We start from the raw sequence: 20,704 nt of genomic DNA, 5'->3' as shown, positions 1-20,704 counted from the left end.
ACCTCAGCTCACGTGGCTGAGAGCGTGCCATTCGGGGCTGACTTGGGCCGGAATGAGAAAGAACCTGGGTAAGGACAGGCTGTGCAGAAACATGATAATTAGTATTGCTGTGAATGGTAATTGCTCACACTTGGAATTATAGGTAGGGCACAGTAGTTAAGAGCCCTGATTGTGGGGCTTCCCTGGTGGTGCAGTGGTTAAGAATCCACCTGGCAATGCAGGGGACACGGGTTCGAGCCCTGGCCTGTGAAGATCCCACATGCCGCGGAGCAACTAAGCCCGTGCGCCACAACTACTGAGCCTGCGCTCTAGAGCTTGTGTGCCACAACTACTAAGCCCGTGCGCCACAACTACTGAGCCTGCGCTCTAGAGCTTGTGTGCCACAACTACTGAGCCCGTGTGCCACAACTACTGAAGCCCATACGCCTAGAGCCCGTGCTCTGCAACAAGAGAAGCTACTGCAATGAGAAGCCCGCACGCTGCAACGAAGAGCAGCCCCCGCTCACCGCAACCAGAGAAAGCCTGCACACAGCAACGAAGACCCAACGCAGTCAAAAAAAAAACAAAAAAAAGAGCCCTGATTCTGGATCCAGACTGTCCAGAACAGAAGATGCACTTCTCACATGTCAGATGAGGATACGGAGGACCTGGGAGGGACAGAGGTTACACAGGAAGAAAGGGGCAGGACTGGGAGAAGATCCCAGGCCTCGGGACTCAGGTGCAACTGCTCTTCTCCAGTCTCACGGACAAACCAGGGGGAGGTGCATTCTCTCGGCAGCTTGGAGCAGGCATGCTCAAAAATATCAAGGTTGAAGAGAGCGAGGAACCTCACGAAGGCCTCCTGACTCATAGTTCGCTCCAACTAGAGTACTGACTGGGTCTCAGGAATCCCTGCGAGGTAGCGCTAGGAAATTTCCTTGGTCTCTGTCTCCAACCCAGCTATCTGGATACTTTACAAATGAGAAACTGAGGCTGAGATTAGTTGAGACTAAGAAGTGGTGAGAGCACAATTAAGACCCAGCTCTAAGACCTGTACTCCTTCTGCTACACCTGGATGACTCTAAGATTCCTGCCCAGTGCTTATCCAGCCTCTACTCATGCATTTCCAGTGATGCAGAGCTCACTACCATCAAAGCAGCAGATCGAATCTCCGAGGGACAGCCCTGTTGGATTTTTTTCCTTCCATGGAGTCACAGAAATTGAGTCTCTTTACAACCTTCAGGCTCCCTTTTGCCTTGGCCTTTGTGTTCCAGGTCAACCCTGCAGAGGTTTGGAGATGGCAGCTGTCAGCCCCGAGCCCTTTATTCTCCAGGCTAACACCCCAGACCAGGCCTTTATGTCTATGGGACGTTCCCCCACCCCTCCCTGTATTAATTAGGGTTAAGTTCAGCTGTGAGTAACAGACACCCCTCCCCCGGAACCTCACCAACCAAAGAAAATTCCACAACAGTGGCTTAACCAAGATGGAAGTTTGTTTCCTTTTCACATAAAAGTCTGTGCAGGCAGTTCAGGATGGCGTGGCACCTCAATGGTCTTAGGAACCCAGGATCCTTCTTTCCCGTGGCTCCGCTGTTTGTGAAGTTAAACTCAACCAAGCAGAAATTTGATGCAACCGACCTTAAGCAAAAAAGGGGAATATCTTTAGAATATGTGGGAAGTCTAAGGGTTCTAGTTTCAGGCAGAGTCAGAGGACTTAACATTGTTACTAAGCTGTGTCCCTTTAGGGTGTTTTCTTCTGTGGATGGGCTGTCAAACAGTTCTCTCCACAGGACAGGAAGGATGGTTGCTGGCAGCTAGGCCTACGTGCTAATCTTCTGATCCAAAAGGAGAAGCGCCCCTCCCAGAGCCCCAGAGTCCTTATATCCTGGCGTCTCAGAGTCTATATATCGAACCTTGTAGAAGGAGTGATTGGCTCAGCTTAGGTCACTTACTCCTGCCTAGACCTATCACCAGGCCTTGGACAGGCAATGCTATGTTTGATCCAGACAGGTTGCCTGTCTGCTCCTGGAGGTAAGTGTGAGGGGTACAGAGATTGGACAGTCCCATCAGGACCACATGGAATACAGGAGGGGAGGTGTTACCCAACAGAGAGGTGGGACATCTCAAAACTGAACATGTTCGGCTCACTATGCTAAGGAGATTGAGTTTTGTCTCATAAGCAACGGAGAGCTCCTGGGAGATGTTGGCAGGGTTCGGCTGGTTTGATTGGTCAGAACCATTTTAAAAGAAGGAAACTGAGGTAGAGAGCATGAGAGAGAAATCCAGTGACTGCTGGGGTCAGGGACCAGGGAATAACTCTCTCTGATGGGGGGCACACATTCTCCTCCCTTCAGGGATGGGGACTGATGGGGGAGAAACAATGTCTGACCTTAGAGAACACGTATCTCTGTTGATGACATAAGCTAGACACAACCTTATCTAGAGTCGCAGAGTGAGAAAATGTTGTATGATTCACTCATTCCTTCATTCATTCATGGTTCCACATATCTAACATTAATTGAGTACCTATTATGTGTTGGATTTTGTGCCTGGCAGGAGGCAGAATGTTTAATGATGGTGAAGATAGTGATAAGAAACATTTATCGAGCTTCTTTCAAAGTTTCAGGCACTGGGCTAAGTGCCTTCTATGCATTATCTCATTTAATCTTCACAACAACAAATGAGGTAGGTACATTATTGTCCCCATTTTATAGAGAAGGAAAGATGAGGATGAAGACAATATAATGCCTGTTCTCAAGGAGCTCACAGTCTACAGAGGGTGACGGACTAGAAAACAAATCATGACAAGAGAGGGAATTAGCATTTTGTGAGCACAGAGGCAGGAGCCCCTCACAGCCTGGCCAGTGTGGGGTGTTATCGGGGGAAGCAGCTTATAAAACTTGACATTTGAAATGGACAGAGGATTAGGAGGAATGAGCCAGGAAGGAATGAGCTGCATGCAAAGCTGAAGAGGTGAGAAAAAGCAAATCAGAGGTAGTGTAGTGCAGGGGTTGGCAATGAGGCTGGACAAGCAGGCAGGGGCCAGGCTGCCTGGTAGCCTGTGCAGAGAAGCACATGATACCCAGAAGGAAAGCATCTCTGAGGAGGCCTCAGGCTGCCAGGCAGGTATCACTGGAGCCTCATACAAATTACATGCGAATCGCCACCCTCCCCCCACAGCTTCTCCTTTAACTTTCTAACTGCAAGCACCAGAAGGCCTCCTCCTGCTGACCTGGGATCTCAGAAACATCCTCTGGGTATTTATTAATGCCCACTCTCTCCTTTTCCCTGGCAGAGGGGAGGGTGGTATTTGCCTGAATTGAAGCTGTCTGCAGCCTCCAGCAGACGTGCCTGCTGATGTAAGACACTCAGCCAACCCCTGAAATATGCAGCCCTTCAAAGTGGTTTGGGAGCTGGGGGAAGGAAGAGTCTGACCTTCCAGGGCAACTTTGCCCTTCCTTCCTTCCTTCCTACCGGGTCCTGGAACAGGAACCCGCCCCCTGCCTCACCACACACACACACACACACACACACACACACACACACACACACACACACGTTCCTTCTTGCATTTTCCCTCCCCATTCCGGTGAAATGGAGAGGGCTCTGGGAGACTAGGGATCTGGTTCCACCTCTGCAATCGATTTGCTGTGTGACCTTGGGCAAGTAAGCCGCTCTCTGGGTCTCTATTTCCCCATCTGGGAAAGGAACTTTGAAAATCTACAGTCCAATTTTGGGATAAATGACTTCATTCTTTATTTACTGGTGGGGTGGGGTGGGGAAGAAAAACAGCACATCCAGCGAGGAATGCAAAGGGTGGGTGGAGTGGATGGACTAATGGTTTCTTTGAAGAAGGGGAGGCAGGAAGCAGGTGGGTCGTGTAGTGCAGTGTACTGCTGGAGTAGAGGTTTCAGGCTTTAGGTTCTGAGGAGCTCAGAGCAGGAAGAGGGGAAGATGAGTTGGGTTCTCAAAAAGGCTTCTTTCTGGAGAAGGCGGGATTTGAGCCAGGATTTGAAGCCTGGGTACAGGCTGGGAAAGGAAGCAAGCATGCGCAAAGAGGAGTCTGGAGGTTGAGTCTCTGGGTGACTTTGCCAAAGGAGTGGGGTGGGGAAGGGGCGCTTTGGTCCCAGACACGGTCGTTCAGTTCCTGCCTCTCTGCGTGAATGCGCGGTTCCTCCAGAGGTCGCTGTTTCCCAGGAATCCGTCACCAGCGTCCGCGCCGCAGGGCCAGAACTCCCGCTGGTCCCCTCGCTCGGCTTCTGCGGGGCTTATGTGACTCCGCAGCAGCTTCGGAAGGCTCGGGCCCGGCAATGTTTCCCCGCCCGCGCGGGGGCTTACCGCTTCACCAGTTACCCTGCCGGGGGCTCCGAAAGGCTAAACGTGACTGCGTGTGTGTGCGTTCGTGTGTATAGGGTAGGGGACCGAATTCGGACGGCTCTGCACGCCCCCCCCCTCGCCGCCCCAATTCCGGTCTGCGAAAGGCCGTCCGGTTCCCGAGGCACTGCTTGCCCTCGCAGGCGGCGAGGAATGGGTAGGAAGGAGGCGGCCGCTGCAGTTTTCCTGGCTCTCCGCTCGAAGCCCCTGTACCCTCTCCTCCCTCTCCTCGCCACTGTCGCAGCCCCCTGCCCAGGCTCGCATTCTCACATCCTCCTTCCCTGCCGGGGTCACGCTGTGGCCCGAAGTGGGTCTGCAGCCCCCGACCAGGTCGCACCCCTTCAGGACCCGAGGCGGAGCTGTGGGCCTGGCTGGCGAGCCTTCCAGGGCTGTCCCCGTCACAGATGTGCGGTCGTGAAGGGAGAACTCGGCACCGGCGCCGGTCGCTCACGGACGTACTTGGGCACACAAAGCCACCGTCGCCCGGAGGGGCAGTCACACGCGCGCGGACCCGGCAACACAGGACGCACTTAGACAGCAGGGCACTTTGACCTGAGGCCCACGCTCTGCCACACCTGGAAGCGTTCCCTACTCCCCTGGCCCGGCGGCACATCTCCCACGCGTGTGGGGCCTGCCCTGGTCACTGCGAAGCCGGCGCCCCAAGTCGGGCGGTTTGGGAGCCGCTCTGTTTTCACCCTCTCCTAAGCCCGCAACCCTCTTCCCGCGAACGAACGGGAGTGCACAGGCTCCGAGGCGCCCTGGTACAGCAGCGACCGCGCAGTGCTGCGGCCGGAGGGTGCTCGCGGGGGCCCCGACCACGTAGCCAGGGGGCGGTGGCCGTGCACACTTGGAAGAAGAGAAAGACTTTTCCTCCAGGAGGTGGAGGGTACCCGAGCTGTGAGGGGCCGCAGAGGCGCCGACCCCTGAGCCCGCGCCTGGGGGTGAAAGAGCGCACGCGGAGGCCCTGCCGTTTCTGTGCTCGAAGAGGGGCCGGCGTCTCCCTGAACTCCCGTGTGTGGGGAGCCCCGCCGCCTGCAGTTCGCCTCTGCAGGTCACACAATCTGGAGTCTCCCGCCTCCCACTCAGGGCCAAGAGAGCCGATCGCCTTTGAGCAGGCGAAGATGTGGAGGAGAAAGGGGTCGGGAGATGAACCCTTTGCGGCCACAGGGAGGGACGGGAAAAGGGGGTGGCTGCGCGGGTCTCGTCGCTTTCCCTGAGCCTGGCCACGTTTGTGAATAAAATTAGAGAAGTGTGCAGGCGTGGGGTCCCCTGCCCGGTTCAGGCGGAGCTTTGCAGCCCGGCTGCACCGAGGGCGGACCTCCGCGCTCGCTGCACTTGAGCCCTCGAATCCTGGGAAGGCAGAGGGAAATCTCCGCGCTGCGCCCCCGCCTCCAGCAAGCTCAGAGCCGCTCTCGGCCGGTTTTGCGATTGACTTAATTACATTCTCATAACAATCCGAGAGTTCTCCTTTCCCGCGAGGCGAGGAGAACAGCACGTCTACAGGGAGCAAAAGAAGGGAAGGGAGGAGCCTAAGGGGAGGGACGCCATTGACAGCAACACATCGCAATAAACACGCAACAACCTCTCCCCGGTGCTCCGAACATTTTGGAGTGGAAAACCCCTGAACAGGCGCCCCCCAAACGCATCCTCCCAATCGTTTCTGAGCTGCTCAGGGGAGGTGGCTAAATAGTGAGATAGAGGAAGGAGGGGGACTGGGAACTACCAGTGACATTGTAACCAAGACCTGCTAAATCTGTCGCCTCCTGCTTCTTGGAGGCTGCAGGCATGGGTGCTGGTGCCCGGGCTTCTGGGAGAGCACCCAGTTTTTCGCGGAGCGGAGTAACAGACTCACCAGGGGACGCACACACGACCCGAAGACGTCAGAGAGGCTGAGCCTGCAGATGGGAAAGCCTGGAGCCACGGGAGACGGGCAGGAAACTAAACGAATCCCGAATACCGGGTCGCCCTTCTCCCATCCCCAGTGCATGTACTTCTGGCATTGTTCAAAACAAATTTGCCCAGAGCCTTGGGAAGAATGAGAGGCTCCCAGAAACACCCCTCCCCAGGCAAGAGTCGAGCTCGTCCAGGGGTTAAGCAGAGTTACATGGATAAATAGAGGAGCTCTAGACTGGGAGCCTGGAAATCTGGGCCCAACTCAACTCGGGGGCCCTTCAAAAGCCTTGCAAGTCACTGGATCTCCTGGCCCTCAGTTTCCATTCCTATAAAACTGTGTGTGTTTTTAAGAATCTGGAGAATTTCTTAAGAATCACCTTGCATAATGGGTTGGGGGGCCATGTCCCCTTTCCTTAACCTGGGTCTCAGCAGCATGGAGTGTGCAGCAGGGCCAGGCAGAGGTGGGGGCTGGTGGCTGCAGCCGCTCTATAGAGAAGTAGAGTCCTGACTGGAGCAAGAACCAGGATATCTGGGCAACAAATGCCTCAGCTAGTCTTACCCTGAACTTGGGCAGGGCGCTGGAGCGTGGGGAGCCAGGAGAGAGTGCTGGCAAAGAAAGAAGCTACTGGTTCACATTTGCCGTTTTAGAAATGAAGACATTTAGGAAGTGAGATGGAGAAGCGTGATGTCAATGCTGATTTCCCTCCACTTACTTAGACATTAGCAGAGCTGAGCTGGGTTGGAGCTGGTGTGTATGTGGTGGATGGTGAGTGTCAGAGAGAGCTCCATGTAGTAATGAGCAAGCTTGGGGTGTGTGTAAGTTTGCCAGATAAAATAAATCTGCTAAATCTAGCAACGCTGGGTATCTGAGTTTATCTGGACTCATGCAAAATATCAATACTTCTCTCCAAGGCCTTTTTTCCCCCCCCGGAGGGACCTATCACCTAGGAAATTCTGATTCCAGGGCCACTAGTCCCTGTCCAATTTCCGGACAATGGTTTGAGGACTGGATCTCTTCTTTTTCCCAAAGACAGTCTTTTTATGCAGACCCAGCATACTGGGTGGATCCCCTTGGTCTGAGGTCCCAGAAGGGGGTGCCCAGTGGACGTGCTCTCACGGGATATGAGCAGCCAGACCTGCCTTTCACTCTCTTCTGCTCCTAGCCGGATGGCTGGAGAGGATGGAAAACTCTATCATGAGGATTCCACGACAAGGGTGCACCTGGCCATGCTCTATCATGTCGTAGGAGACTGAGTCCTCACCCGCCCACCCGCCCACCGCGGGCTTCTGTTGCCCCACCTGTGGAATACACTACATTGGAGACTATTGTTGGGTGAACGGGAGATTTCATCCACCCTCACATGACCCTGCTGAGATACAGCCTGCAGAGGCTGCAAATCCCTTCCCACCCCACTCCCAGCACTTAGCTACAGAGGACCTAATTCAGCACTGGAGAGGATTAGATAGCAGCAGTAACCCAGTCCAGGGCTAGACCATGGTTTGAGACCCAGGTGGGAGGCGATACCACCCCTAACCCGTTTTTCTCTCCCCAAGAGTCTGCAAAGTGCCTTCAACACCCTCCTTTGTAAGTAGCCTAGAATGATACGGCTACATTTACACATTAGTCAGGGAGTGCCTGTTTTCAACCTCATTTTTACAGAGGAAGAAACAAAGACACAAAGACTTATAGCAACATATTACAGAACAGGTAAGTAGTGAAACCAGGACTGGGATCCCAGCAGCCTGGCGCCAGGGGCTCTTAACTTCTATTCAGAGCAGGAAACTGAGGCTGGGAGGGGGAAGTAAGTTGCTGACTGTCCTACAGCCTGTGACAGCTGAGCGCAGCCGGGTCTCGCGCCTCGCATGCCCGAGCTTTGACCACGGCGGGGCGCTGTCGGGGCAGCAGCCCGTCCATCGGCTCAGTACTTGACCACGTCCAGCGCCCATCTCCCCTGTCACCCCCAGAGGTTGAGATGGGCCCAGGCTGAGCTGGAGCTACTGGTTGCTGGGTTCCTGGGGGGAGGCCAGGGGAGCAGGAGGACTATGGGCAGGACCCCAGCTGGCGAGAAAAAGGGCACAGGACTAACACCGTGTGCACAGGATCCTGAGAGATGAAGGCAACACTGGCTTGCGGTTGAGGTCAGGGTTCATTGACGGACGTCTCGGTGGGGGTCCTGCTGCCTGTCTGTAGAGCCTGCAAGACCGGCCAGAAAAGAGGGGAGTGGGGAGGAGGGCTAGTGGCCCTGCAGTGCGACTGGGGGTGGGAGAAACGACGAAATCGAGCGAGGGATTCTCGGACCCACGAACAGACATCCAGATAAATGCAGGGTTTCCACAGGAAACAGAGGCAGAGATTCACCGAGGGCGAGAGAAACACAGAGTTACAGGGCTTGAGTGAGACAAACGGATACCAAGACAGAAAAAGGTCGGATACAGGCAAACTCGGCGATGGACCGGTCCACGCTCCCAAAATAAAACCGAAGCGCCCCGGAAAAGTTCTAGGAAGCGGGCGGCGGACAGGCGGAGCGCTACCCGGGTCTCCCCGCACACACTGCCGCGTCTGGAGCCACGCGGCGCGGCGACGGGATGGGTGGCGGGGTCCCGGCCTTGGAGGGGAGGAGAGGGGCGCAGCCGGAATCTCTCACCTCTCCGAGGCCCGAGGCTGAGAACGCCAAGTGTGCTCCTCGCGATCACTCAAGTGCGACTGCCCTTGGGCCGGAAGCCGCTCGGGCTCCTTCGGGCCCCCCTCCGGCGGCGTTGGTCCGGGCGTCTCAGGCTCCGCTGGCGCGCCAACTGCGCTTCGGCCTTGGTGGCCCGGGCGCTGCCTTGGGGAGATGATGGGTGGGGACTGTCGCTACTACTCCCACCTCCGGCTGGAGCCCGCGTGAACCTTAACATCCAGGGCTAAGCGCACTGAAGGCAGCGGCCCCAGGGAGCGGAGGGTTTGCGGGATCTGCGGGGAAAGGAGGACCCGCCTCGAGCCACCCGAGCCGCGCTCCCGCCGCGGCGGCTGTTTGTTCCCGCCGGGCCCCTCCGCGGAGGCACTCCGCCCGCCCCCGCCCCACCCAGCTCAGGGAGCTCCGCCCCGGGCTCGCGTTCTTCCGCCTTAGGCTGCCGCCAGGCGGGAAGAACTAATTTACCGACCTCCCCTCCCGGGGTAGGGGGGCGGCTGGGGGCCGAGACCGGCTGTGTAAGGGAAGGCCTCAACTCCTTCCGCCCGCGCCCGGGGCGCAGGCCCCGCTCGGTTTCCCAGGGCAGCGGAGAGAGCCGCCCCCAGTCGGGTGCTCATCGAGAGGTGAGAGCGGCCGAGTGGGCCACGAGGGGGCGCTGCGGAGCTGGGGGACACCCCTCCCTGCCAGCCTCAGTCCCCCGCCCCCTCCCCGCCCGCGCGCAAAACACACTCGCCCCAGAGGCAGCGCGGCGGAGCCCGAGCCGCGGCCGGAGCGGAGCCGGAGAGCGGCGGTGGCGGCGGCGGCACCATGACCCTGGGCAGCTGCTGCTGCGAGATCATGTCCTCCGAGAGCTCCCCGGCCGCGCTGTCCGAGGCCGACGCAGATATAGACGTGGTGGGCGGCGGCGGCGGCGGCAGCGGTGGGGGGGAGCCCCCTGCCCGTTCCGGACCCCGCGCCCCCCGGGACCTACTCCCCCACGGCCCCGAGCCTCCTCCAGAGGAAGCCGAGGGGGACGCCGCTGACGACGAGGAGGAATCCGGCGGCTGCTCGGACGGCGAGCCCCGTGCTCTAGCGCCCCGAGGGGCGGCGGCCGCAGCGGGAAGCCCAGGACCAGGCACTGCGGCCGCCCGGGGCGCGGCGGGGCCCGGGCCCGGACCGCCGTCGGGGGGCGCGGCGACTCGGAGCCCGCTGGTGAAGCCGCCCTACTCGTACATCGCGCTCATCACCATGGCCATCCTGCAGAGCCCCAAGAAGCGCTTGACGCTGAGCGAGATCTGCGAGTTCATCAGCGGCCGCTTCCCCTACTACCGGGAGAAATTCCCCGCCTGGCAGAACAGCATTCGCCATAACTTATCGCTCAACGACTGCTTCGTCAAGATTCCCCGCGAGCCGGGCAACCCGGGCAAGGGCAACTACTGGACGCTCGACCCGGAGTCGGCCGACATGTTCGACAACGGCAGCTTCCTGCGGCGCCGCAAGCGCTTTAAGCGGCAGCCGCTACCGCCGCCGCATCCACACACGCACCCTCACCCTGAGCTGCTGTTGCGCGGCGGGGCTGCGGCGGCGGGGGACGCCGGCGCCTTCCTGCCGGGCTTCGCGGCTTATGGCGCCTACGGCTACGGCTACGGGCTAGCGCTCCCGGCCTACGGCGCACCCCCGCCGGGCCCGGCTCCGCACCCGCATCCACACCCGCACGCCTTCGCTTTCGCCGCCGCCGCTGCACCTTGCCAGCTGTCGGTACCCCCAGGCCGTGCCGCGGCGCCTCCACCCGGACCTCCGACGGCTTCGGTGTTCGCGGGCGCAGCCTCGGCTCCGGTCCCTGCGCCGGGCACAGGATCGGGCCCGGGCCCCTCAGGCCTGCCAGCCTTCCTAGGCGCGGAGCTTGGCTGCGCCAAAGCCTTCTACCCCGCGTCCCTGAGTCCTCCCGCAGCAGGCACCGCGCTCCTGCGGCAGGGCCTCAAGACGGACGCGGGCGGCGGGGGCGCCGGGGCCGGGCAGAGGCCTTCCTTCTCTATAGACCACATCATGGGCCACGGTGGCGGCGGGGCAGTACCCCCGGGCGGGGGCGAGGGCTCCCCGGGATCGCCGTTCTCGGCGGCGGCAGGTCCTGGGGGTCAGGCCCAGGTCTTGGCCATGCTGACTACCCCGGCCCTAGCTCCAGTGGCCGGCCACATCCGCCTCTCGCACCACGGGGACGCGCTCCTGTCCTCAGGGCCCCCGTTTGCTGGCAAAGTAGCAGGCCTCAGTGGCTGCCACTTCTGACCGTGTCGGGATCTGGGCCACTGAAGCCCGCACTCCTCAGTCTCTCCCGGGAGCTCCTGCGGTCGCAGCGGAACTCAGGGAGTCTATTTATGAAGAGTCTCCAGACCTTGGGCCGGCGCGCGTGACTTAGCACTTCAGGCTCCACGCTCAGAATCTCTCCGATAGTTGGGACGAAGCGGGCTCCGTCGCTCAGGGGGAGGCCCGGGTCTATGCGACTAGGTCGCTAGCCACGATCCCGTTCCAGTTTGAGCAGTAAAAGGGTGAGGGGGAAGTCTTCGCTTTTTCCCAGTCTCTGCGCCTCTCGGCAGCCCCGGAAGAATGCTTTCCCGGAGAGGTGCCCGCCCAGGCCCGGCAGATCCCGCCAGAAACACCAACTTCGCAGAGAGGTCTCCCTTTCTGCCTGTCCCACACTCCTTCCCCAACTTTGAGGCCCTGATTGTCCAATATTATAATTTAAAGACACCTATTCTCTGCTTTGTGCTTAAAAGAAAAATTCAACTTTTTTTTTTCCTTGCTGTTCTCCAAGGAACTTCGTTCTCTTGGAAGCCTACAGCAATGTCTACACAGGCGAAGTTGAACGGACAGGTGAAGCGAGGGGTCTCCACAATCCGTGCGCAATCCCGGAATCCCACTCCATTGAGGAAAATCCTCCCTCTTTTGTGTTGGGGCGCTTTTGAAAAAACTTTACCCCTTTCCCGTGGCCGGCTGGGTCCAGCCATCCAGGGCCAGCAGCCCTCTCAGCGGTCTGCTACGTCCCAGGCCCTGGGATATTTATTGTAGCTAAAGGCAATGAGGTTGGGGTGGGAGAGGAGGGTCTGGGTCAGGGACTGGAGAGGCGGGGGGCGGCCAGGGCACATCCTGTGGCAGGGGTCCTGTAATTATGTGTAAATATCTGTACAGCGGGCTGCTATCTGCATTCTCTGTCCACTGGGTGTGCATTGATTTAGACTTCTCCACTTGGGGAGACTTTGTGAAACTGTCTGAAGGTTTGTGTGGAAGAAAAGAAAAACCTGTCTCCCCCCACCCCACTCCCCATTGGTGTCAATTGAATAAATGTACGTGAACTCTAGCAGTCACCAGCTCTGTCTGCTTGTCTGCACTCCCCTTTCCCAGTCCGGGGCCTCCCGGACTCCTAGGCAGAGTGGAGTGAGGAAGGGCCCTGGGCAGCCCAGGCAGGCAGAGGAGGGCTTGGGCTTATCAGATACAGGGGACAGTGTGGCCTTGGCCTTTGGCTGTTAATGGGGCCAGGATTCTGGGAAGACTGTGACCCCTCCAGCGCTTTCATTTTCGCTCTGGTCACGGGAAGGTTTCTGCCTGGGGTTCCGCAGAGAGGCTTTGTTTCAAATGCACCTGGGGATTCTCATCTTCCAGTTTAGACTTTAGCGTGGCCTGGGCTGATCTGGGTGCCTCGTGCTCATGGACACTATCTATACCCATTAAGTACAATTTGAGTGAAAGTGTTTACTGATGCATATTCTGTAAGTCTTTCTGTGCTACTATAGTTGGGGGGTTTTATGGAGCTTGTGTTTGTGTTTGTCTGGGTTGTCACGTAGCCTTGCTTTTTGTCCTTTTTTTGCAGGGGCGGGGCGTTGGTTGTATTTCAGGATATCTGTGTTTTTATTTCTGTGTGTGTCTGTGAACGTGTCTCTGTGTTTTCTGTTCTCTGTCACCATCTCTTTCTGTGTCCCTAAGAGGAGAGAGGTCTCTCTCTGGCCATTGTAGGGCCTTCTTTGCATTCCCCCCTGCCACCCCCTCCCACTCCTGGCACATGGAACAGTTAGAGTGAAAGGCCTGAATTGGAGACTGTGAAACCCCTCTCTCCTCCAGTCCGAGAAGCTTAGAGGGGCACTATGAACTAGAGGAGAGAGTCCGTGAGGCCCTGCTCTGTTAAGGTAAACCTCCCCAACCCTTGAGCCACGCTCAGAACTGGAACCTGTTGCCAGAGTTGAGTGCAAAGCCATTGGGCTGGCTGGAGCCTTCCATAAGCCCTGTGCCTGGAACTCCCAGTGGCCAGACTTGCAAGTGTGTTGGGTGAGAGGTGATGCTTGGGGTGAAACAAAGATGGTTACTTAGCTCTTTTCTCTGAACATTCAACTGCGGTCATAGGAGAAAAAGAGGAATATGGAGGTGCAGTGAGAGGCAGTTCAGCCTTCACAGAAAATAGACACATGCTGGGGGTGAGTGTTGGGAAACAAGTGACAGAGAGAAGGAAGAAGAAAGGGTCAGAGAACCAGATGTAGAGAACTTGAGAGGGGCAGACAGGGAGAAGCCATACAGGCTGCTTGAGCCAGATTCTCAGGCAGTAGGAGCAGTAGGAAAGAAAGAAGAGGTAGAGGACAGAGTACCCTGTACGAAGAGGGTCAGAATCAGGATCAGGGTGAGAAGAACACACCAGGGCTGAGGAAGAGGGGTTGGGACTTCTAAGTCTCTTAACCGCTTGCCCAATGGAGACAAGGTTCGAGGCGCATATGTTAAATGCAGCCTCTCTGCCGGAGGTGAGGTGCCCTTTCCTCCATCTTGATGAGAGACTGCAGGAGTGGAGGGAGATTGAATGCAGGGAGCCACCTTCCCATGATTTTATCGAATAGTCCAGGAGAAGTAAGGTTACATTCAATGGGAAAAAGGGAATGTCTGCTGATACTGGGATAATGGCCTCTGGCTGCCTGCTTCTTTGACTTCTGTTGCTGAATTTGATTTCATTTCTTTTCACTTGAGGAAGGTTGAACATTTGAACATGACCATGTGTTTGCCCTTAGTAAAACACTTTATAGCTTACATGGTCTCATTTTCCATGAATATGTCAGTTCCAGATAGTAGGTTGGAGCTTCAAGTAAAAGACACCAATTTGTTTCTCCTGTAGAAGAGAGAAAATTAAGTCAGCCAGAATTCATATCTGATGATGTAGATAGATATTTCCACACCTGCTACTTCCAGGAGAAGCAGTGGATCCTTCTGGATTCTTCAGTGTGTCTTTGTGAAGGGCGTGTGTGTGTGTGTGTGTGTGTGTGTGTGAATTTATCTATGCTTACTGCTTGGTGTAGATGTATGTGGCAGAGGGTCTGCGTCAGGAAGAGTGAGAAATAAGAGGATTGGGGAAGAGTGAGATGCATCCTTACAGGCAGGGGCTTCTAGGGAGCTTTGGGGTCCCAGACCAATGATTCAGACCCTGGTTTCCCCGTGGGTCAAGAAGGCCAGATCTGGGCCAGATATAATTACTGGCCTTGAAAAATACTAGAAAAGAATTGTTGAGATATGTGCACTGTTGAAGGCAGGGGAGAAGGCAGGGTGTTTTGAATTCAGAACTTTTTCAGGTTGTGTGGGCTGGGAACCTGTTAATTAAGAGCTGGCAAGGACCCACCTGGGGCCTGGAGTGTAGGGAGGGGCAAGGAGAAGACTGAGGGAATTGTACGTTTGTATGGTAGAGTCCTGGGACTTTTGTTTTCTCCCCCAGACCAGAGAGGTTCTGTAAGAGGTTCTGTGGGCTCCCTCCCACCCTCTGGGTGCATAAGGATGGGTGTTCAGTGTAAGTCGGCTTACCTAGGAGGGAGCCCAGCCTCCTGGGAGGAGAAATAGGCCGTTCCATCTGGAGCGGCTCTTGTGGGTTCCCTGGCTGTTTGGGTGGATACAGCTGAGCCTCTGCCCCCGCAAGCTACAACGATCGGTGACAATAATAAGAAAATATCCAGGGCACACCTTCATGTCTCCAGGTGAGAAAAAAAATGCTAAGAAATCGGCTTGGGGTTCAGAGAGTGCTGCTGAGAGCGGGCAGTTTAAAGGGGAAGAAAATTGGCGAATTTCACTGGTCAATTTCACTTCATTTCGTTCAATTTCGTTCAATTTCATTCCTTTTCATCCGGCGCCGGGAGGCCTGAGGCCACAGAAGAGGGAGGGGGTTTTTCCGGGCAGAATTTCCCCATCTTGCAGATTTGCTTTCTATGGCTGAGAACAGCCTTGATTCTCAAACTTTGACATACATCTTTTAGCCAAGGCTAAAGGCAGACATTTTATTTCATTTTTATTTTATTTTATTTTACTGAAGGGTATTTTGTTTGGGTGATCGGGGCACATCGGTGAGCCTCTCCCCATTTCTCTCTTGCAGCCCAATTAAAGTGGTTAATTCTTTTCACCGCCGATTCCTCCCCATCTTTCTTTCTCCTGGGGCTCCCCGGACCACCCAGGAGCGGGAGCTGAGGTGGGGGCGGACACTTCCCCTCCATATCCAATTTGTTCTCGCCACAGCGGGCGCGTCTTCGTGGTTACAAAGCGCTTTTCCCCTGATGACTTTTTTCCCCTTTTCAAAAACTCTTCTTTCCCTCTCCGGTTCAACTAGCAACCCACCCCTCCTCCCTCTCCGCTCCGGTTTATTTAAACTTCGCCTCCTCCAGCGCCGCCGTAGCGCGCACTTAATGAAGTTGAAGGCTCGGTGAGCCCGGGTGAAGAGGGTTTGGAATCTGTTGAAAGGGGCGTTTTGTGACACTGATTGGGGCGGGGGTGGGGCCGGTCGCGGACCAGACAATGATGATCAGGCGGGTTTTCCTCTGCTTAGGGTCAGGCGAATAAAGGCGCCGACGCTATTTAAACGAGGGACCCGGCAAGAAAAAGGGAGAAAAGATTTGCGTGTGGAGCGTGCCTCGTAGGATTTCAAGCTTAGGGGGGCGGTGTGAGGAGGCAGATCGGCTAGGGTCTTTATGGACCGGAGTCGGAGTTTAACTCAAACGCTGCGCATGCCGCCAAGAGAAGCGAGGCGAGTTTGGGTTTGCGCCTAAATTATTCCGATACGTGGTTCAAAAGGTTGTCTGGGTTGGGGCCTGGTGATGCATCCAGGAGGACCAACTGGGATGCTGAGACTCAGCTCACATTTGACCTTGGGGCTGGAGCTCTGAGATTTCCGGAGAAACGGTGAAAGAGAACTAAAAGGTGGGCAGAGGTCGTACAGGATAATTCAGCGTCCTAAGCTCTTCGTCTATCAGGGCATCTGAGAGCAAAACAAATGCTAATTGGAGTTTTGGAGCGGAATTATTCTGTTCTTTAAGGTCGGCATAGACGTACCAATATAGAAAGATGCAGGGAGGATTGAGATTCCCAGCTCTGGTTTAGGGAACGAATTTTTCCGCGAGCTAGTGGGTGCGGCGCAGGGCGGAGCTGGCACCGCCTCCTTTCGTAGCGGAGAAGCAGGGCGGCCCGAGGCTGGGGCAGCTCCGGAGCCCCGGAGGCTTCGGACCGTGGCGGAAGGAAGGCGCTTTCCTCTGGTGCCTGCGTCCCCGGGATGGACTGGGCGCCGACACCCCTGGGGTTGTTTCTGACCCTCGCTCGGCTCTCAGCTCCGAGTCCTGGGTGTCTGCGGAGCTCTCTCTTTTCGATCCACACGGACTCAGAGCGGAAGTCGCTCGTTGTCTACGCCTTTGCTTTTCTCCACGCGTCAGGGGTCTGAGCTGGTGCCCTCCTCCCGGCCACGCCAGCCTCCTCGCCGCAATTTCGTCCTCCTGAAGGGGCTTGACAGGGCCCCGGTCTTCAGCCCGTACCCGCCTCCTTCCCGCCCAGCTATTCGGAGATATGCTCGGCTCCCGAGGGGTACGCGTCAGATCCCGCACGCCCGGGCGGCTGGGGAGATGCTCACAGCAGCTGCTACAGGGGTCCTGAGCGTTTCGCCCTGGGAAGCCGGGGCCTTGGAGGTCTGTGTTCGTTTCCCCCGATGTTGGAAAAACGCCTTAGGATGGTCTTACCTCCGGGGCATTTCTGCCTACGCAGGCAGAAGTATCTTGGGAATTGCGGTTACATGGATCTTAGGACTGGAAAAGGCGAATTATTGGGGGAACAAGACATTTAAATCAGTCCCTTCGATTCCTAAAAATCACGGCAGCCCTGAAAAGCGTATTTCAAACGATGTGTGGATACCGCCAAACAGTGTGTGTGTGTGCGGCGCGGTGGGGGCCTCTGAGGGTGCCGGAGCGGGGCTTATTGTCCAAATTAATTCGTCGCCCCTTACAGAGGGCCCTTGCTTTGTGTCCCCTTCCCCAGCAGGTGTCGGTGCTGTTAGGACTCCTTGACAAGTTCCCCCATCCCATTCAGATGCAGATGTGCGGGTCCCGGCTGGGTGGGGGGAAATCACCTCTCCCACCCCCCACATACCCTAGTCCACGCCTTCCCTCGGGGTTGCGTCTTCATGGCCCTGTGGGCTCACGTCTCAACTGAATTCCTTGTAAATATCCAATCTTTTTGAGCTAGTTCTCCCTTCCCCACGTGTCACTCCAGTCAGAGAGGGCAGCTAGTGAGGTTATCACTTAAACTAGCCTCGGACCCAGATGGCAGGAGCCTAGAGGGTCCTGAGCACCGCGTGGCTCCGCTTACTGCTTTGGAGCTGGGAGGGACCAGACCAAGATTACATAGCGGAACAGCTGCGGAGCCGGCGAGTAGATCCAAGAACCGGGGCTCCCAGTACAAGGAGTAGGATTCCAGGGCTGGAGATGCTGGTAGGACGGCCTTGCGGGCTGGACAACCCAACGCCCCAGACAGCCATGCTTTGTGGAGCCCCAGGCAGGCTGGAGGATCAGAGGACTGTTCGTAGGGTCCTTTTGCAAACCCATGAGTCTTCGATATAGCAACAAAAGGGCAGACGGACTGTGAGGCGCGGCTTCTGGGTTCTGATGCCCCAGGCAGCAGCTCTGGCCTCTGATCTACTTACCCTGTCCCTCCTCCCTCTGTTGACCAGCTGAAGAGTGTAAGGCCAGCGTCAGGGCTCAGTTTGTGTGAAGAACAGTTTTCCTGCCTGAGGAGGTACCTGGTAAGGATCAAACACCAGCGAGTTAATTTGCTTCCAACCCTGGACATCTCTTAACTCTCTGGCTCCTTCGTTCCACAAGTATTTATTGAGCACCTACTGTGTGCTGGGGATTGTACTGGAGGTATAAGCAGCAAACATGTGCCTAGTGTCATTAGATGCAGTCTAATTCCGATAGTTGAGAACTGAAGAAAAGGCAAAAGAAGTGATTATCACCATATTTGAGGTTAAAAAAAAAAAGCTTAGTATTTTAGGGGTTAAGGATGGTAGCTTTCCACTTTGTGATGATGGTATCCAGGTATCACAGTCCATGTGTATGTGATTTTTGGGTATTTTGGGTCTGTGTTTGTGTATATGTTTGTGTGTGAGAGGAAACGTGTCTGTGTGGGTGACTGCTTGGGGCTGAATACTTGTGTGCTAGCACGTATATTTGTGACTGTATCACTGTGAGTGTGAGAGTGTGGTCCCTCCTCCTTGGGCAGAGGCAGAGGCTGGGGGGATATGGGTGCAGAGAACTGGAGTGGAAGGGTTAGGAAGGGGTCTCTGTGATGGTGGGGAGGAGGCCTCAGTTTTGAGCCTCTTCCCTTATTCTTCTAGCTAAGACTGAGACCTGCCCACCTTCTCCCTACTTCCTTCTCCACTGCAGACAAAGCCGGGATTGCGGAGCAGCCAGTGAAGGTGCTGAGGGGCACAGTGACCGGACCAGTAGTGGATCAGGCTAGCCTCCACCCAAAGCTCCCGCTTCATCCCTAACCCGCTGGTGTCCAGTCCCTTTAGCCTGCCTTAGATGGGTAGATCCAGGTTTTTCCAGAGTAGCTAAGAGGCTCCATTGTCTGGCCTCTGACCTGCTCTCCTGCCTGGTGCCGTGAGATGCCCCCGCCTGACTCCAGCCTGCACAGAGGGACTTGGTCAGCAGTCGCCAGGTGCTTTGGAGTCTTCCCTTCCATTCCTAGGAAACTGATCTCCTGCAGCAAGGGGGCAAGTACAGTGTGTAGAGCCGGTAACACCGGAGCTTGCAAGGTTTCCAAGGCTAACATTGGACGGATGGGGAAACAGGTCTAGAGGAGGGGTGAGGATGGGGTTTGCCCAGAGTTGCTCAGCAGGATGCCAGGTGTAAAGTTGGAGCCTGCAGCCTCTATGCACCAGCATCAATAATTAAAGTATTCACCTAGATCTTTTGAGGGAACTAAAAACCCAGCATCTCCCCTGGTACTCGAGGGAAGTCTTAAGTGTTGTCTGCACTATGGATGTCTCTGAATTCTCCTTTCTTCCCAGAGGCAGGACTGGAGGAACGTTGAGATCAAGGTGTGGGAGAGCAAACAATTATCCGGATAAATCAGGGCATGAGATAGGTTGCCCTTAGGTGAACGAGGGGGCAGCCGGGAGGAGTGTGGGTGAGCAGGAGCATCTTGTGCTTAGCTTTACGCTGGGTCCCTGGTCTGGGCAGGCAGCCGAGTCCTTCCCCCGGCCCTAGACTGAGCCTAATTTCGGGTAGCAGCTTGGCTGTGAGGAAGGGGGGTGGGAATGGTCAGAGTTTGCCAGTAAATTGCCTCTTTCCCTTCAGTTTTCCTAGGCAGTAGCATCCCTCCCTCCTTGCTTCTGTGAGTCTGTTGGCAAATCTGTCAGTTAGTCCATCCATCTGGCTACTCCAAGCCTTGCTTCCCATGCCCCGTCAGAATCTAGACCTTTCACACACTGGAGAATAACTGAAGAAAATCTGGATCATCTAGGCCTGAGGCTGCCTTGGCTGGAGCCATTCCTTCCTGGATCGGGATGGATGTGCTGGCCCAGCTTCAGGGCTTTGAAGGGTGTTGGTTGGCTGTAGGCCAGTGTGTGTGTGTGTGTGTGCGCGCGCGCGCGCGGCTGGGGCACGTGCACGCGCCCACAGGGGCACATAGGAGTTCTGAGTCACACTGACCCCTAAAAGATACCAGGCTTTGATGGCTCTTTCGCCTCCTCTGCAGTCTTCACTTTAGCACCTACCCTGAAGATGATTAATACTGAGGGCGGAGAGGGGGCGGAGGGGAGAGGATTCCTGATTCTGGCCACGGTGCTCTCTGTGACCTTGGGCCAGTTCTTCCTGCCCTCACTGAGCCTCAGTTTCTTTGTGTGAGAAATGAGCTGGATTATGTCAGCCTGGATTCACCTTCCCCGTCTGGGGTCAGTGGCTTTGCCCAGCTCCTCCCTCTAGTCTGCCGAGGAGTGCTTGCTCCTCCCTCAGCTATCACTCTGCAGCGAGGGTGCAGGAGGGTACAGAGCTGGCCTGCCACAGGTTGTGCTGGGACTCCAGAGACACAGTCCAGGTGGCCACCTCAGGGCTTCCATTGCACAGACAGAGGGGCAGGAGAGTGAGGGGCTTGGCTCCCTCCTTTCTGGACCCAAGAAACTTCCAGCCTAGACCCTGTGATTTCTCCTCCCCTGCCAGGGCCATAGCGGGTGGCCGAGTCTCCAGGTGTGTCTTTGTCCCTGGATTCTGCATAATCCTATCTCCTTTGTGGACCATGTGGAGGAGTGTGAAGGTGAGTCACCATCTGGCAGCCTACCTGGCAGCCTGCTGAGCTCCCAGCCCCACCCATTATGGCATCGGGATAGGGTGGCAGGGGGTAGGAGGCTGGCCCAAAAAGTGACCGGGAGCCTCTCCCCCAGCTCCCTTTACTCCAGTCTCTGTTCACCCAGAGACCCCGCCCCCCTTTCTGGGAAGCGCTGGGTGAGTTCGTGTGTTTAGCAGGAGGTGGGAGAGGGGCTG

General features: G+C 56.3%; 1 protein-coding gene and 1 long non-coding RNA gene across 2 annotated transcripts; one reads left to right on the top strand and one right to left on the bottom strand.

The window, feature by feature from the left end:
- Positions 1–7,883: 7,883 nt before the first annotated feature.
- LOC132514804 (uncharacterized) lies at positions 7,884–9,266 on the bottom strand. The gene is made up of 2 exons (XR_009538939.1): positions 8,892–9,266; positions 7,884–8,440 (listed from the first exon to the last, which is right to left on the bottom strand). It is a non-coding gene; the product is annotated as an uncharacterized LOC132514804 (long non-coding RNA).
- A 101-nt stretch (positions 9,267–9,367) lies between these two features.
- Positions 9,368–12,249, top strand: FOXD2 (forkhead box D2). The gene has a single exon (XM_060140122.1). The coding sequence runs from the start codon at positions 9,726–9,728 to the stop codon at positions 11,178–11,180; it is 1,455 nt and encodes a 484-aa protein (XP_059996105.1). The 5' UTR covers positions 9,368–9,725; the 3' UTR covers positions 11,181–12,249.
- The last annotated feature ends 8,455 nt before the right edge of the window (positions 12,250–20,704 follow it).

This window comes from Lagenorhynchus albirostris, chromosome 2 (assembly GCF_949774975.1).
Source record: "Lagenorhynchus albirostris chromosome 2, mLagAlb1.1, whole genome shotgun sequence".
Taxonomy (NCBI): Eukaryota; Metazoa; Chordata; class Mammalia; order Artiodactyla; family Delphinidae; genus Lagenorhynchus; species Lagenorhynchus albirostris.
Note: the sequence above shows the minus strand (reverse complement) of the source record. Positions and strands in the feature narration are given on the sequence as shown.

Coding starts and splice junctions, on each gene's coding strand:
- FOXD2 (XM_060140122.1), top strand. CDS start 9,726: ATGACCCTGGGCAGCTGCTGCTGCGAGATCATGTCCTCCGAGAGCTCC.